Source organism: Melopsittacus undulatus, chromosome 17 (assembly GCF_012275295.1).
Source record: "Melopsittacus undulatus isolate bMelUnd1 chromosome 17, bMelUnd1.mat.Z, whole genome shotgun sequence".
Taxonomy (NCBI): domain Eukaryota; kingdom Metazoa; phylum Chordata; class Aves; order Psittaciformes; family Psittaculidae; genus Melopsittacus; species Melopsittacus undulatus.
The window spans coordinates 25,188-39,819 of NC_047543.1; the positions used below are offsets into that span (position 1 = coordinate 25,188).

General features: G+C 49.3%; 1 protein-coding gene across 4 annotated transcripts; it reads left to right on the top strand.

Annotated features, from left to right (window-relative positions):
• Positions 1-2,389: 2,389 nt before the first annotated feature.
• On the top strand, positions 2,390-14,297 carry ETV4 (ETS variant transcription factor 4). 4 transcript variants are annotated; one of them, XM_031045244.2, is made up of 12 exons: positions 2,390-2,661; positions 2,743-2,833; positions 2,948-2,995; positions 5,621-5,674; positions 8,749-8,875; positions 9,249-9,407; positions 9,772-10,016; positions 11,386-11,460; positions 11,550-11,618; positions 11,981-12,150; positions 12,524-12,625; positions 13,123-14,297. In XM_031045244.2, the coding sequence occupies exons 1-12, from the start codon at positions 2,617-2,619 to the stop codon at positions 13,342-13,344; spliced, it is 1,407 nt and encodes a 468-aa protein (XP_030901104.2). In that variant the 5' UTR covers positions 2,390-2,616; the 3' UTR covers positions 13,345-14,297. The 4 variants fall into 4 exon arrangements, with proteins under 4 accessions (XP_030901104.2, XP_030901096.2, XP_030901100.2 ...); XM_031045240.2 differs by having other exon boundaries at positions 2,398-2,661; positions 2,740-2,833; XM_031045236.2 differs by having other exon boundaries at positions 2,390-2,833.
• The last annotated feature ends 335 nt before the right edge of the window (positions 14,298-14,632 follow it).

The following is a 14,632-nucleotide window of genomic DNA, read 5'->3' on the forward strand; positions in this document are numbered from 1 at the left end:
CTTTCCTTTCCTTTCTTTCTTTCTTTCTTTCTTTCCATCCAGGAGGATGGATTAACTATGCCAGAGCTGGGTTTGAGCTTCTTTGGCCACAACCTTTCTTTGCTACGTTCACATTAGTAAACTATATCATCAAGAACAGCTACAATACCCCAAAATGCTACATGATGGACACATTAGGAAGGAGATTGCATTTGTAGTCTGCAAGTTGCCAAGTGAGAACTCACGTTTTCTGTTTCTGTGCAACAGAGTGGCCTGGCTGATTTCATGTCTAATGTTAAGAAGCCCCAGTTCTTCATCCAGCTGTTTCTTTATTGTCACTTTTCTAAAAGCTATAGACCTGTTCATGCTTCATTCTGCAGCACAGAGAAGTTTGGGGGTTTTTAACTTTCACATTGTCACTTTCTGAGACATTTGCCATTTGTTCCTGTTTCTGTCAGGATCTATCACCAGCAGCTTTATGTGGCACTAACCATCGCTGGTGCGGACTGGGGTTCCTCAAACCAGTACAACAGATGAAGCAGTTAAACCTCGGGGGTGGACACAGGACAGGGAGAGGGATTAGACACACAACTCAATTGGTAACTAAGGAAAATAAGCCATAAACCCAGGGAAGAAACATTTTAGGCAGTGTGGATTACTGTGTTGGAAGAAATCTATTGCTAATACCCCATAAGAAAGAAGCAGCTCCCCCTGGTTTTGTATCACTTCTCAACCCTTCACATGCTCTATACTTCAAGAAAAAAAGGTAATAGAAGGCAATTAATCATCCTGAATGTTAATTGCTGAGCCTGCAAAGAGAAACTCCAGAATCATCGTCCCACAAGTGATTAGTCGGCCTTTGAAAACAAACATGAGACATTTGCACAACAAGCTCATGAGGACCAGAGAAGAAATTGTCAAACAAGGGACATAATTTGCCACCTGTAAATTTTACTAATCTGAATATTTCCTGATGTGAAGGCAGCAGCTTTCCCAGGAATCTCAGCCTCCTCTCTTCTCTCATACCCTGTTTATAAACTCTTAATCCTCCAAATCAGTCCCCAGCACTATTTGTATCATTTTGATTTTATGAAACCAGAAGAGAGAATTCACATAGATCCCTGAGGAAAGCACAGGACACAAAAAGAAGCAGGTCAACAAGCAAACTAATTTAAAACATGATTCATCCCCCAAGGCCATTGTTGTCATCAAGGGATAAATCAGAGACAGGCCTTACTCGTGATCAGCAGCACCTGGTTCACCTTTGATACATAACTCATCATCAATACCAGCTGTGATTGATCTCTTGAATGTGCACCTGGATGTAAGCTTCCTGAGAACACATTTTCATTCTGCTGCCACAGACAGGTCATGACTGTGTTTCAATTGGGTTTCATGATAGAGTGGGAGTCCTGGGAATGCTGGGACTGGCAGAAAGATCAAAATATACATGGACTAGGTCCTTACAGATGTTATTCTGCATAATGGGCATTACTTTCATAGCGAGCACATCAATGTCACACTGGTGGTGGCAGCTATAGAGAAAATGTCAAAAATGTACAGCCCTTTTTAGTCTTGGGGACAACTTTCCCTTTTCCTTCTTTTTCTCTCAAGTATCTAGCTCTCTTCCAGGAGATGGCATTCCATGAATTATTGTCTTCTCATCACCGCTCCCAACTATTTTGGATATTTTTTGTATGATAAATAGGATCAATAAATATTAAATGTGACCATGGAACTTAAAGGAGGGATTTGAAAGAATGGCAGGATGCACTGGTATGCACAAAAGCAAACTCACTTTTCTGCTGTGCGAATGCCAGGACTAGATTTTTATTTTGTATTGTTGTCCTTCAAGAGAATAACACTGATTTTGATAGGCAGGGCTTTCATTGTTTTCATTCCAGAGGAATGAGTGAGGTTTTTTCCTCTAAATCTTGTTGAAAGTTCAATAACTTCCCCAGAACAGAACTGAATGTACCTGAAGCTCTGAAATGACTGCAATGTGCGTGAGAAACAGCAAGCCTGATGGTGTGCCCCGCTGGGTGGGCGTCTGGAAGGGCAGGCTGAGCACAGCTCTGCCACTCAGCACAGGCATAGCTGGAGCGCCTTCGGAGCCTTTCATCAATGAACTTCGAGAGGTTTATTTATGAATGAGAGCTCCGTCATTGAATGAATACCAGGGCGCTGCGCTCCGATTGGCCCCGGAGGCTAAGCTCCGCCCACTGTTCACGGGGCGAGTGCCAACGGGAGCAGGGATTGGCTGGCGTGCCCCAGCCCGGAGCTTCATTCACAAAGTCGCTGGAACAAAGGAGTGGGCGAGCCGCGGGCGCGAGCACCGCGATGGGCCAATGGGAGGCCGCCCCCGGCCCCGCAGCGGCCTGACGGCCCAGGGGGGCGGGGCCAACCGGGCTCCGCGTGGGCTGCGAGCCGCCGGTGAGGGACGGCCACCGGCACGGGCACCGGCACCGGGACCCGGGGGGGGGGCGCTGGTCCCGGCCGGAGCTGACGAGCTCGTTCCTGCCTCGGTGCCCAGGTTGCGGCAGCCGCGGAGCTGCCGGGAGCGCTGCCCCCCGACGGGCCCCGGAGCAGGGACCAGACCGGCTCGCCGAGAGCCGGCAGCCCCGCGGAGGCGCCGGGATGAAGGCGTACCTGGACCAGCGGGTGCCGTTCACGCTCCCGCAGGTGAGCGGGAAGGGGTCAGGGGCAGAGGAGCGGGACCCCTTCGGCCGGGTACCCCGCGCTGATCCGCTCCTCCCGCAGCAGCCTCCGGGCCAGGCGGCTCCCGGCGGAGCTCCCATGGGCGTTGGGAAGAGCCCCGCGGACCAGGGCTTGCTGCCGGCTCAGGACTCGGAAGGTAAGGGGGAGCAGGAGGGGATGGTGACAGTGAAGGTGAAGCCGACTGGACGAGGAGCGGCTCCGCCGTCCCTCCCCAGCGCTCCGCTGAGGAAACCTCTCGCTTTCCGCGCAGAGCTCTTCCAGGACTTGGGCAGGCTCCAGGAGACCTGGCTGACAGAAGGTAGGTGCTTCCCTCACTCCCTTCTGTCTCTTGCCGTTCCCGTGCTCTGTTTGCCCAGCTTCATGCTGTACTCGCTTTATCCACACTTGCTAGCCTCTGGCTTGCGCGAACCAGGACGCGTGAACCGCGCTATGGTGCAGGGAGTTTGCTGGTGAATGGAGCTTGGCAGTTGGCCACTTATTTCCCTGGTTACAATTTTCGCTTCAGGATCCTTGTAACTGGTTCTGTTTCATGCTAATTCCGTAAAATCAGAGTCTGGTTTGGGTTGGAAGGGACCTCTTTGAAAGGGACGTTCCTGGAATGGACACTGCTCAGTTTGGTGTCTAAATTGTTCTGTGTTTTGACTTCAAGAAAGAGCAAACTTCAAATCCCAGGAAGTCCCATTAATGCAAAGTGAAACGGCTTTAACACCGTGCACTGAATTTGCTTAATTCCAGTGCTATGAATGATTGATTTTGATTTGATTAATAAACATTTAAACCAGATCGTCAAGCACAGCCTCTTGCTAAAGACAAAAGCGCTTATTAGTGCTTATTATAACAAATATTTCTCAACAATACTATAAAAATACACATACCGGTGAAAAAGGGGTTTTTAAGTCTCCAAAAAGGTTTTTGTCAACTAAGAAAGATTAAGGGTGGAAAAAAAAACCCCAAATCAGATATTTCATGTTCATGTCAAGCTGAAATGAAGCTGATCAGGCAGCGTTCAGGACTGGGAGGCTGTTCAGGATTGAAGCCCTCACTGAACTTGCATCAGGGCTGAAAAATGAGCTGCTGCTCATGTCCTAGATCTCTTGAATGGGCACACAGGCTCGAGACTGGTTTCTCTTAACTGTTCACCAGTCTGGAGCTGCTGAGTTTGCTTCAGAACTGATTTCTAATGGTTGGTAATATTTTTAGCTCACTAATCTACATAATTCACATAGAATCTCATACAATACGTTTGTGAGCAGCAGGGTGTTTGCAGGAGGGATTCACAAGTATCCTGGGATGAAGGGAGAGTCACACATGGTCTCAAAGCACTGCACAGAAAGAGGGATCTGCTGCTATACATGATCAGTAAATGTTCATGCAAACTCTATTGCATGGATATGGTTGGATTATAAGAAGATATATATATATAACTATAAGTATAGATGCAGGTTTGGGGAAAGCAAGAAAATGTCTATCTGTATTGCAACTATGTGAAGTAGATAGTGAATATTATGGGTTGGAACTAAACCTTCTTTAAGGTCCCTTCCAACCAAAATCATTCTATGATAATACAAAAATACATATTTTCTCCTGGCAACTTGGCCTTGTAGCCTTCTACTACAGCACTGCAAGTAGCACTGTGCAGCAGTGGGGCTGTGTGCCCTCACTCCAGCCATTCAAATCCACTGCCTGTTGTTAATGCGGTGTTATTCCCTAAGGTTTATTTTTGGCACGTCTTGTCTAGCTTAGCTTCAAGTGACTGAGATTAGTGGGTTTCCATTGCCCATGTCCCTTTACTTGGACTACATCACCTTTGCTTTAGAGCTGAGGGGGCGCACGCTGCAACATCCCAAACTCCGTTGGTCTGTTCTGTACCAGCAGCAGCATTTCTTTCAGCAGTGTTTTGTGAGAGGTTCAGTGAAATATCGACCTGCTGCAGGCAATCCCCTGCAGTAAAAGGGATGGAAAAGTAATTATTAGAAGTAATAAAATATTCTAACACAACATGTGCTGTGGTTAAGGTTCTCCCAAAGCACATCCCAAAGCTTAGGTCTTTACCACATTGGTTTCTGCCTCTGGATAATGGAGCACAGCTCAGGAGGTGGACTGAGGCCACCTGCTCTACTGGAAGGTGTCCCTGCACATGGCAAGGGGTTGGAACTGGATGAGCTTTAAGGTCCCTTTCAACACAAACCGTTCTATGATTCTATGCTAATGTTGTTAACTGTTTCCCTGCTCACTGCATTCAGCAGCATCTCGTTCCAATGGGATTGGCTGTTCTGAGGGCAATGAGGCCCTTACAGATTTGCAGATGTCTTTGTTAGACAACCTTTGACACACTCAAATATCCCAAACCTTGCTGTTGTTCTTGGACTTGTCCTAACAATGCTGTCCATGGGGCAGATGCCTCAAAATGAGCTTTACTGCGCTGATATGTGGGGAAAGAACAACCGGTTGCTGTCAGGACCTCTTTGACTACACCAGCATTTCCCATGGCAAACCACACATACTATTAACATTATCCACACTATTCACCATTTCCCCTTCCTGCTACCAGATATTCATTTTATTCCTCTGAAATATTCTCCTGCAAATGTATTAGTTGGTAGTTGCTTTTCCTATGCTAAATGCTTAAAAATCCCTGTGTGTTTTGTTTCTAATGAAAACTGTGAACCCTGAGCTAATAAACTTGCTGTTGTCCTTATTTCCAAGGTAAGGGAGAAAGAAGCTGGCAGATTTAAGGGGCAAATCTTGCAGGCTAAATAACTGTATTCATTAATCCCAAAGGGAAACTTGCCTTAGTCACTAAAGTGCATCCCAGCAGAAAGCTCAGATCTTTTCAGCATAGGCTTATTTCTGCCTTACTGTTAATTATACCATACAAAGAGCCAAATCTAATTCTCCTCTCCCTCTCTCCCTCCCCTGGCAGCTCAGGTTCCAGACAGTGATGAGCAATTTGTGCCTGACTTTCATTCAGAAAACTGTAAGTAGCACGGGGGTGATCACACATCTCAGGGGAGAAGGGCAGGATACACTTCAACCAAACCCACAAATGCAACACACGGGCATTGAGGCGAAAGGACTCGTTTTATTTCTGCATTGTTGTGGAATAGACTGTTGTGATGGTGACAAAAAACCCCCATGCTAACTGTCTGCATCTGCACAATGCACAAGTATCTTCATGCAGTGGGAGTTGCATAGTCCCTTATGCAGAGTGATTTCAACAGATACGTGTTTTAGTTGGGGTAGGTGTGAAGAATTAGCCCCCCCTGAATAGCTGAGGAAATGCATCACTGTGACAATCAGATGTTAGATTTGTGCTATTCCTCCTCCCAAAGCAAAAGAAATCAGCATGGAATTGTGGTGCTGTGACCCCTGCAGGTGCTTTTGGGGGGCTCTGCTCACCTGTGTGGCCCCTGCCTGAGCATCTGCTGCCAGCATGGCCTCTGTGAGGTAGTGGTCCTGTCTGCTGCATGAGGACACAGTATCCCTGGAGATGTGCTTGCCGGCTTGCTTGCTCTCTGTTCTTATGAGCAGATTGCCTGTACTCACACAGGAGTGTAGAGACTGTATCACAGATGTGTGCTCTGAGAACTGGGCAAAGCACTTCAGGTTACAATGGAGCTGAACGTTGCACAGGTCCAAGTGTACGTAGAGGAACCTTGCACACAATGGTACATGCAGCTCTTTCTGCTTTCCTCCCACTGGCCCTGCAGCACAGCCGGGTTTGCTCTCTGAGTCATGTATCTTGTTTCTTCCTCTTTTTGACCCAGAACTGAGGAGAGGGCTGGTCCAATGTTTCACACTGAATGAATGAATGAGCTGGTTGTAATGCAATAGCCTGTTCCAGCTAATAGGGGCCGGAAAGAATTGGCTGCTCCTAGCACAGCCAGCTTCTTGACACTTCAATGGAGTGCAGTGTACTGGGCAAAGCGGTTTGGTTTTGTCCATCCTTCCTTCCCCCCCCCCCCCCCCCATCAGACTCAGCTGACACATCAGCACTTTTAGATGGGTTCTATACATCTGTTTACGCCATGCATTGGAAAGAGCTGCTGGAGACAGGAAGGGAATGGATGCCTCAGGCATAGAAAGACCCTTTTCTCTTTCCACCCCTGCCTGGGCCTGGGGTGTTTGCATCAATGCAGGGGGGGTCATGTCTGGGGTACAGAATCCAGCCCAAGGCAGCACTCACCTGCAGCAGCTTGGCCAGTGCCAAGAGCTGTTTGTGCCAGGATTGATGTTTGATGGCAGCCCCAGGAGTGGCCGTGGGATCCACTTGTCCCTCAGAAGCAAACAATCTGAGGCTCTGGTACCTTATGAATTCATTTGTTTCTATTGCTGTCAAGCTGGCTGGATCCCTTTGGGTGCTGGTAGCGTGTAAGGATGGGCTATTCCGGCCCAGGCTGAAACCAAAGCAGGCAAAGGAAGCCAGGTTGGGGTTGGTTTTCCCCTCTTGCTGAGAAAGTTAATTCTGGAGAGGGGTGTTTGCAGCAGAAAGTGGCCTGAATCTCTTGTGCTTAGAGACAGCAGCCATCCCTCCAGGCATCCCCATAGCCACTTGTGCAGCACTTCTGAAGGGACAATGGGTCCCTTCTGTGAGGGAGAGCTGGCTTGAGGCTGGTTGGTGCACACAGAGCTCAGGTCAGTCCTGAAATGAATGCAGCAAAAAGATGAGGTTGGGCTGTTTCTTCCCATCCTGGAAACAATCATCACAGCTCTGAACATCCCAGGCTTTGGAAGCAGCATCACGTCAGCTTGAAGAGGTGGGAGGGAGCTCATGGGGAAGGACTGTAGCTTATGGAAAGTTCACAGTTGATGGGGAGGGAGATCTAGAGCCATGTACCTTCCTGGGGTCACTTTTCTTCCCTTCCTAAGTATCAGTGAGCTCCTATCAGCATCAGCAGAGCCCAGAGGCAAAGGCAGAAGATGCTTGACTGTGTCCTTCCACCGGGATCAGCTTTTCTGAGGAACTCGTGAGGGCAGTTCTACTCCCTGCTGGATTTAATCAAGCATAAAAAGTAACAATACCCACATCTTACTCCCTGGTGCTGTAAACTGCAACCCACATTTGTTATTCATGAAATTCTAACCAGCCCGAATATCCCTTCTTGTTTGCATTAGGCCACAAGCACAAACCACTGGGCTGGAAATGCAAAGAAACCCTTTTCCTTTGTGCCTGGATTGTCCCTGATGTTCTGGCTGAGCAGAGCCATTCAGGGATTCCCCCAGTCCCACATTCAGGCCTATTGGAGTGTCAGCATAGAAGGGGTTTAGCACAAGGAAACCTGCATTAGGAAATGACACAGGTAGCTGCAAAGTGCCTGTGTGGCAGCCTCCTGCCAGGGAAGCACCAGTATTAACCTGGTACAATTGATGACATCAGGTACTGAAAGGGATGGAAGCTGCTCTTCCACCTTTGAGGGATATCACAGTGAAAGCAGGGCCGTGGAAGTCAGACAACTGGTTTTCACTTGTATTGTGTTGCAATAGAATGCAATACAAGCAATAGTGTTTATTTTTGCTCCGAAAACCTTCAGCTTTTTAGCTGTGTCTACAAAACCCTGGACATTTATTGTCTATTGGACAAACGAAACTATCAGGATATCATGCTAGTGCATTATCGTTGAATGCTACTCCCAAGACATGCTCACCAGGGATGCCAGTGAAAGAGCATTGGGCTTGATGCCAAGCAAAACTTGGTTTTTATGTGGTTAAAACCAAGAGTATTTGCAAACTGTCCCAGCCTGTGCAGCTTAGGAAATACCCCCTTCAGATCCTTTCCAGAGTGCTTGAATGATCACAGGCCAGGTTAACACGTACCTTCAATTTGCTCTTGTAAGGTTGGTGTAGCATCCAAATCCTCCTAAACTGAGGGCAGAGCTCAGGTGCATCCAGCAATCACTTGTGCATCTCGTTGGTCCTCTGAGCCACCTGAACAAGCACAAGGTGGTGGAATCTCAACCAACCTTTTCCTGGCTGATAGATATAAATGTAAGCGTATTTCTCTCTCTATAACCAAGCAAAGTCTCAACCTGGTCTTTCATTTCTCTCCTACAGTAGCTTTTCACAGCCCTCCTGCTAAGATTAAACAGGAGCCGCAGAGTCCCTCCTCGGACCCCGTGCTGTCCTGCACCCATAAGCAGCTGTTCCAGTACCACAATGGCGAGCAGTGCCTTTACACCAGGTAACACAGCTTACACAGGGGAGAGGCAGGAGCTGCTCTGAACTCAAGCACTACTGCATCCTGTAATAAAGAGGTGTCATGACAACAATCTGGTTTGTCTGCTGAGTAAGAGCAGCATACACGTGCTGCAGTGGGATCAGAACTCCCTGGCACCATTGCCCACAGTCCCAGCTGCTTGCCTGAGCTTTTATATGGGTTCTTCAGTACAGACACATCCAGTTTTCTCTTTGAAGGGTTATTGCTATCGTGCATGGGGTAACCAGTGATCAGACAGGAAGGAGTTTATGCTGGGGGGTTTTGGCCTGGCTGGCAGCACAGAGGGGCACTGTGTCTCCCTGAGAGCTGTAATGCTCCAATATCTGTTTGTCCCCAGTGCCTATGATCAACCCAGACAAGTTGGAATCAAGTCCCCCAGCCCAGGAACCCCACTGCAGTCACCATTTCAACAGTTCCCTAGACAGGACAGAAGCTTCCTCACCCCTCCAGGGCCACCGCATCCCACATCCAGCTGTGGATACTCCAATGAAAACAGGTGAGTTACTGCCAGGAGGAGGCAGCCGCTGGGAAGAAGGGTTTCCCTGCTCAGTGGTTCAGGGAGGAGGGGCTGCAGCATCCAGATTAAAGCCCTCAGCTTCCAGCCATCACGGAATCCCCCCCATCCAAAGTACCTGGGACCCACCACTGCTGTCTGGGGCTTGAAGAAGTCTATAAGCATAAGCCTGTCAGGTTCTGTAGGTGCCATTGCAAACATCTTTCATGAGGGTCCCTTCCTTGCCCCAGCCACGTGTGCAGCTCCTGGAGCCCTTGTAACAGGCTGAGGCTGAGTTTCTGTCCCTCAACCAGCCCTGCACCGGGGCCAAGCAAGCAGCCAGCCCATGTCCTCTCCCCTCTTCTAGCTCTGTGTACCAGCCACCTGTGGAGATGTGCCGTTCCTTCCCCTCCTCCCAGGGCATAGCCCAGGAAGACCCTATTGCCTACCAGCGCCAGCTGTCTGAGCCCTGCCTCCCATACCCTCATCAGGGCCTCAAACGGGAGTACCAGGACCTGCAGTATGAGCAAGGCAGCCAGATGGGCAGCAGCCGCCAGTACCCAGCAGCTCTGGTGATCAAGCAGGAGCAGGCAGACTACATGTACGACTCAGGTAGGAAGAACTGGCTCTTTCTGGCTGGGTAAACCAGGCATCAGCAGGGGTGAGCAACCTCCTGGGTGAACATCCATCACTGATGGCTTTGAAACGCTACTATGGCATCTTCAGGCATGTGTGTGGTCTGGGAGACAGGCTGAGCACAAGAGAAAAGGGTTGTAATTCTGGAAACCTCTTCCTAAGATACCTCTAAGAGGATGAAGTTATCCTCTTATCTTTTCACAAGGGATAAGTCTTATTACAGCAGATCTGTCCATCAGACCCTGACATCACAGCATCCTCTTCCAGAGGGAATGGTACTTGTGGTCTCCTGATGTTTTAATGGACATTGCAGACTGTTTTCTTTAGCAGAATGGAATAGATAAGTCAAAAGCTCCTGTGAGGGTACAGAATCCACCACTGGGGCTATACTGATATTACACGTTCACTGGGTCTTTCTGTCCAGACAGGGCAAGCAAATGTGCAAACCCAGAAGAACGCCATTTGTGAGAGTAGTTTATGATTGTAATAACATCCAGTCTCAGTCCAGAGCAGCCTTTGCCCTTAGCATCAGCCAAATGTCTGCTGTAAGTACTAGCTGTACACAGGAATCCGAGGGAAATGGAAGGTAAATCTTCCCAAAGCTCCCAGTTACAGCTCATGTTTCAGGTGGGAATGAAAACCAGGTTTGAAACAGAAAGCCAAGATTCAGAAAACACAAGATACAGAACACAGGCCCTGCAGTGCTCAGGCACAAAGACCATGAGAAGACTTGCTGCTTGTTTTCAGATTCAGCCTGTTCTTTATGTTTTCTGAGCTGTTTGTGAGTGTATGATGTGGAAGAGACAGGGAGACTGAAGGCATCTGCAGTCATAGTTGTGAGGCACTGGCTACAGGAGACATTCAGATGCTGTTGCGTTCAGGTCTGTCACAATGTAAGGCCACCAAGAAAGCAAAGCGATGCTGCTACTCTCCATTAACATGATCTTAGTATTCCTGGGGAAAGGTGCTGCCTTCTCACCTGTGGAAACAGCAGCAGTGTGGTTATCTTAAACTCACATAAGGGAGAGGTGTCATAGAAACTTAACCCATTGTCCAAGGTTTTGTATGGAGTGGTGCACGGGTGACTGATCCTGGCTCCTCTGAAGGACATTATGAGATAGTGCTACAGAAATGTACAAGTGGGATTCATGCTTGGAAGTGTGATGAAGACGAGGTTGTGGTGGGATGGCTGAGACATGAAACGTTATCAGTCTGCCACTAACCTCTTAGGAGGGCCTTAGGAGGATGCTGGTTAGAAAGTGGCACTTACCTGCCTGCCTCTGGAGATCAAGCTCCTTCTGCTCCTGTGCTTCTTAATGAAACAAGTTTATTACTTGCTCTGTAGATGTTCCTGGCTGCCCTTCCATGTACACAAATGTGGAGAGTTACCCAAGCCATCCAAATACAGAAGATACACTAGGTAAGAACCGCAGTGACTATTGTCTTTTCCCTGCACTTCATTGCCCTCTGTACTACCTCTACAATTGCCTCTGTTGCTTCCTCTTGCAGGCTGCAGCTATGACAAGCAGATGAGGTCCTTCACTGATGATGTCTGTGTTGTTCCTGAAAAATTTGAAGGTTGGGAAAGAATGGCTCAGAGCTTGGGTGACAGATGGGGTTATCCAGCACCTCTGCCAACTGCTTACCCACTGTCTGCATAGCTGGTTACTGTGTTCCTGCAGCGGTGGTAGCAGGGGTTCAAACCTGCTTTTGTGAGATCCCATTTCTTGAGTTCTTTTAGCAGCAAAGAGGCCTTTTACCTTAAGCAGCTTAATTGTGAGGTCCTCCAGAGCTCCTCGGGGCAGAGCTGCTGGTGAATTGGCTGCTCTGCTGTGCTTGAACTGGAATACTCCAGGGCAAACAGCTGGGAAACGTGCTTTGTGTTTGGTAACTGCCTTTGCAGCACTACCTGAGCAACATCTGCATCGTTCTCTCCACAGGAGACATCAAGCATGAAGCTGGAGGGTACCGGGAAGTGCCCCCATACCAGCGACGGGGATCTCTCCAGCTCTGGCAATTCCTCGTGGCTCTATTAGATGATCCAACCAATTCCCACTTCATTGCCTGGACTGGTAGAGGGATGGAGTTCAAGCTCATTGAGCCAGAAGAGGTAAAACCATCAAACCATTTAGCTTCTCTACAGGCTCAGGGGAAGCAGCCACTGCTCCTGCAGCTGGAAGTTTCCACCTGGCTTTTCCTCTGCCCTGGGAAGGCTCCTGCCTACCAGTGGTACTTGCTAGACCATGCAGGGAGTCAGCCAATGAACTCTGCAGTGGAAAGGAGAATGATTTGCATCATGCAGGGTTCTTCAGTTTGAGTTCTACCCTTCTGGTCGAAAAGCTGCTGAGTAATTAGTTTGAATCTATTATTGTGTGTTTGTATGTGTTGTGGTACCATTGTACCAGAGAATCTGCTGGATAATGTTCTTTTGCCCTTGGGTTGGGTTCATGGACATTCAGGCATGTGGTTGCTTTATTCTCCAGGTAGCCAGGCTGTGGGGTATCCAAAAGAACCGTCCAGCCATGAACTATGACAAGCTGAGCCGATCCCTTCGTTACTACTATGAGAAAGGCATCATGCAGAAGGTCAGTTTGCAAACGCGGGTTTTAAGCCTTTAATGATGCTTCTCATGTTTGAGATAGAAAGTCTTTCTTCTTCTGTATATGGCTGCAGTCAGGAGAGCTGGCATTTATGCAGCTGCAAGGATGTATAATCAGTCTAGACTTCCAGCTGGTGAGCCAAGAACTGCTTGGGGTTGGTCCTTTGTGGCAGGGATGGTGTCTTCCAGATCCAGAGCACTGGAGAGGATAGCTGTGAGCCTAATCCTGTCCAGTACAGACCAGCCAGGCTCGGTGGATGCTGTTCCTACCTGCACAGTCAGCTGGCAGCATCCCACTGCCCAAGGGCTGTTTCAGGGGAGCCCAGAGCAGTAGGAGGACAGCACCAGGGGAAGTTTAAAACCCTGACACATCCCAGGGCGATGTGCTGGAGCAGGCAGAGGGTTTGCAAACCTCCCTGCTGCCAAGGAGCACCGCATGGTGCTGTCTGTGGGCCTGCAGCATCCATCCCTTCTCCCCTGCAGGTGGCTGGGGAGCGCTACGTGTACAAGTTTGTGTGTGAACCCGAAGCCTTGTTCTCTCTGGCCTTCCCCGATAACCAGCGGCCAGCGCTGAAGGCAGAGCTGGACCGGCAGGTCAGTGAGGAGGACACAGTGCCTCTGTCGCACCTGGATGAGAGTGCCGCTTATCTGCCGGACCTTAGGAGCCTCCCTGCACAGCTTTACAGCAAGGGATACACGTACTAGCAGTGCTGGGAGCACACTGCCACCCCTGCTTGTGTACAGTAGAAGTCTGGATAGTGTTCAATCAGTATAAGCCAGCCTGGGATGGCACTAAACTATGGATACCTGCTTCGGTCAGGAAAAGCGTTCAGGTACACATGTGGGTAAGCACCTGACAGGGCTCTTGTGCACTTGTGGTAAGACCCTCATATGGGTCAGGATGGGGCTCGGGCTCAGTGAAGCAGACATCGGAGCAGCAGAGCTGCCATCCCCCAGGGCTCTTACAGATACAAGGGTGCTACAGTGCTGCTGCTGACTCCATTCCTCCCCTACATGTATTCCACCTCTGTATAACCTGTCCTCAGTAAGGGCTGTATCTGACCCACATGGACTCACCTCTGCAAGGCCAGGCTTGCCTTCTTCCCAGGAGGGCTGCAACACAGCAGTCACAGATCATACAACCTTCCCTGTGACCTGCTTCGTGGGGATGGGGAACACTTGCCCTGTCCATGCGTAGTCCTGCCTTGTCACCTCCTTGCTCATAACACTTCATGCCCAGGCTATCTGTCTGAGCAGGACAGCTGGAGGCACTGGCCAGGACTGCGTTACCAATCCTGCCACTGTGGCAGCCTGTAGAGCAAATCCTGTATATTGATTGAAAGCCTCATTTCCCCCTCAGTCTCTCCCCCTGCATGGCTAATGCCAACCCTCCCAGCCTTGTCCCAGGAAAGGCAGCTCCCTCTGCTCTGAGGCCAGAGACTCAGAGCAGCCTTCTACCCCAACGCCTTTGCATGCCCTCTGCAATCCAGGGACTTGGTGTTCTGTCACCTCCAGTCCCTCCTGCCCTGCCAAGCACTTCCTCTGGTGTCCCAGAAGTGAGGGTGAAGGGGAACCCTGCCATTGGTATAAGCTGCCTTTACTATTTATGAGTGTAAAAAATACTGTAATTAATAAATTGGTTTATGTCTTTGGCCAAGTACAGCTTCATTCAGCCCCTGGCTGGTCCTCCCTTGCCTTCTGAGCTTGCTTTGCCTGGCTCCTCAGCAGCTTTGGGTAGCCCAGGCAGAGAGCTGAGGGATGCCTGGTTACTTCTGAACCATGGTGGAGTTCAATAAACAAACACAAGCAGTCCTACAGCCAGGACTGAAGGATCACAATGGAACACTGGCACCTTCTGCTGTACCTGCTGGCAGGGGAACAGCCGCAGAGCCAGGAGCAAGGGCAGCACCACCACAAGTCCTTCTCTTTCTTGTATGAAGAGCAAACAGTTGGGTTTTGACGTGTGCATGTACATGGGAACATGTGAGGTATT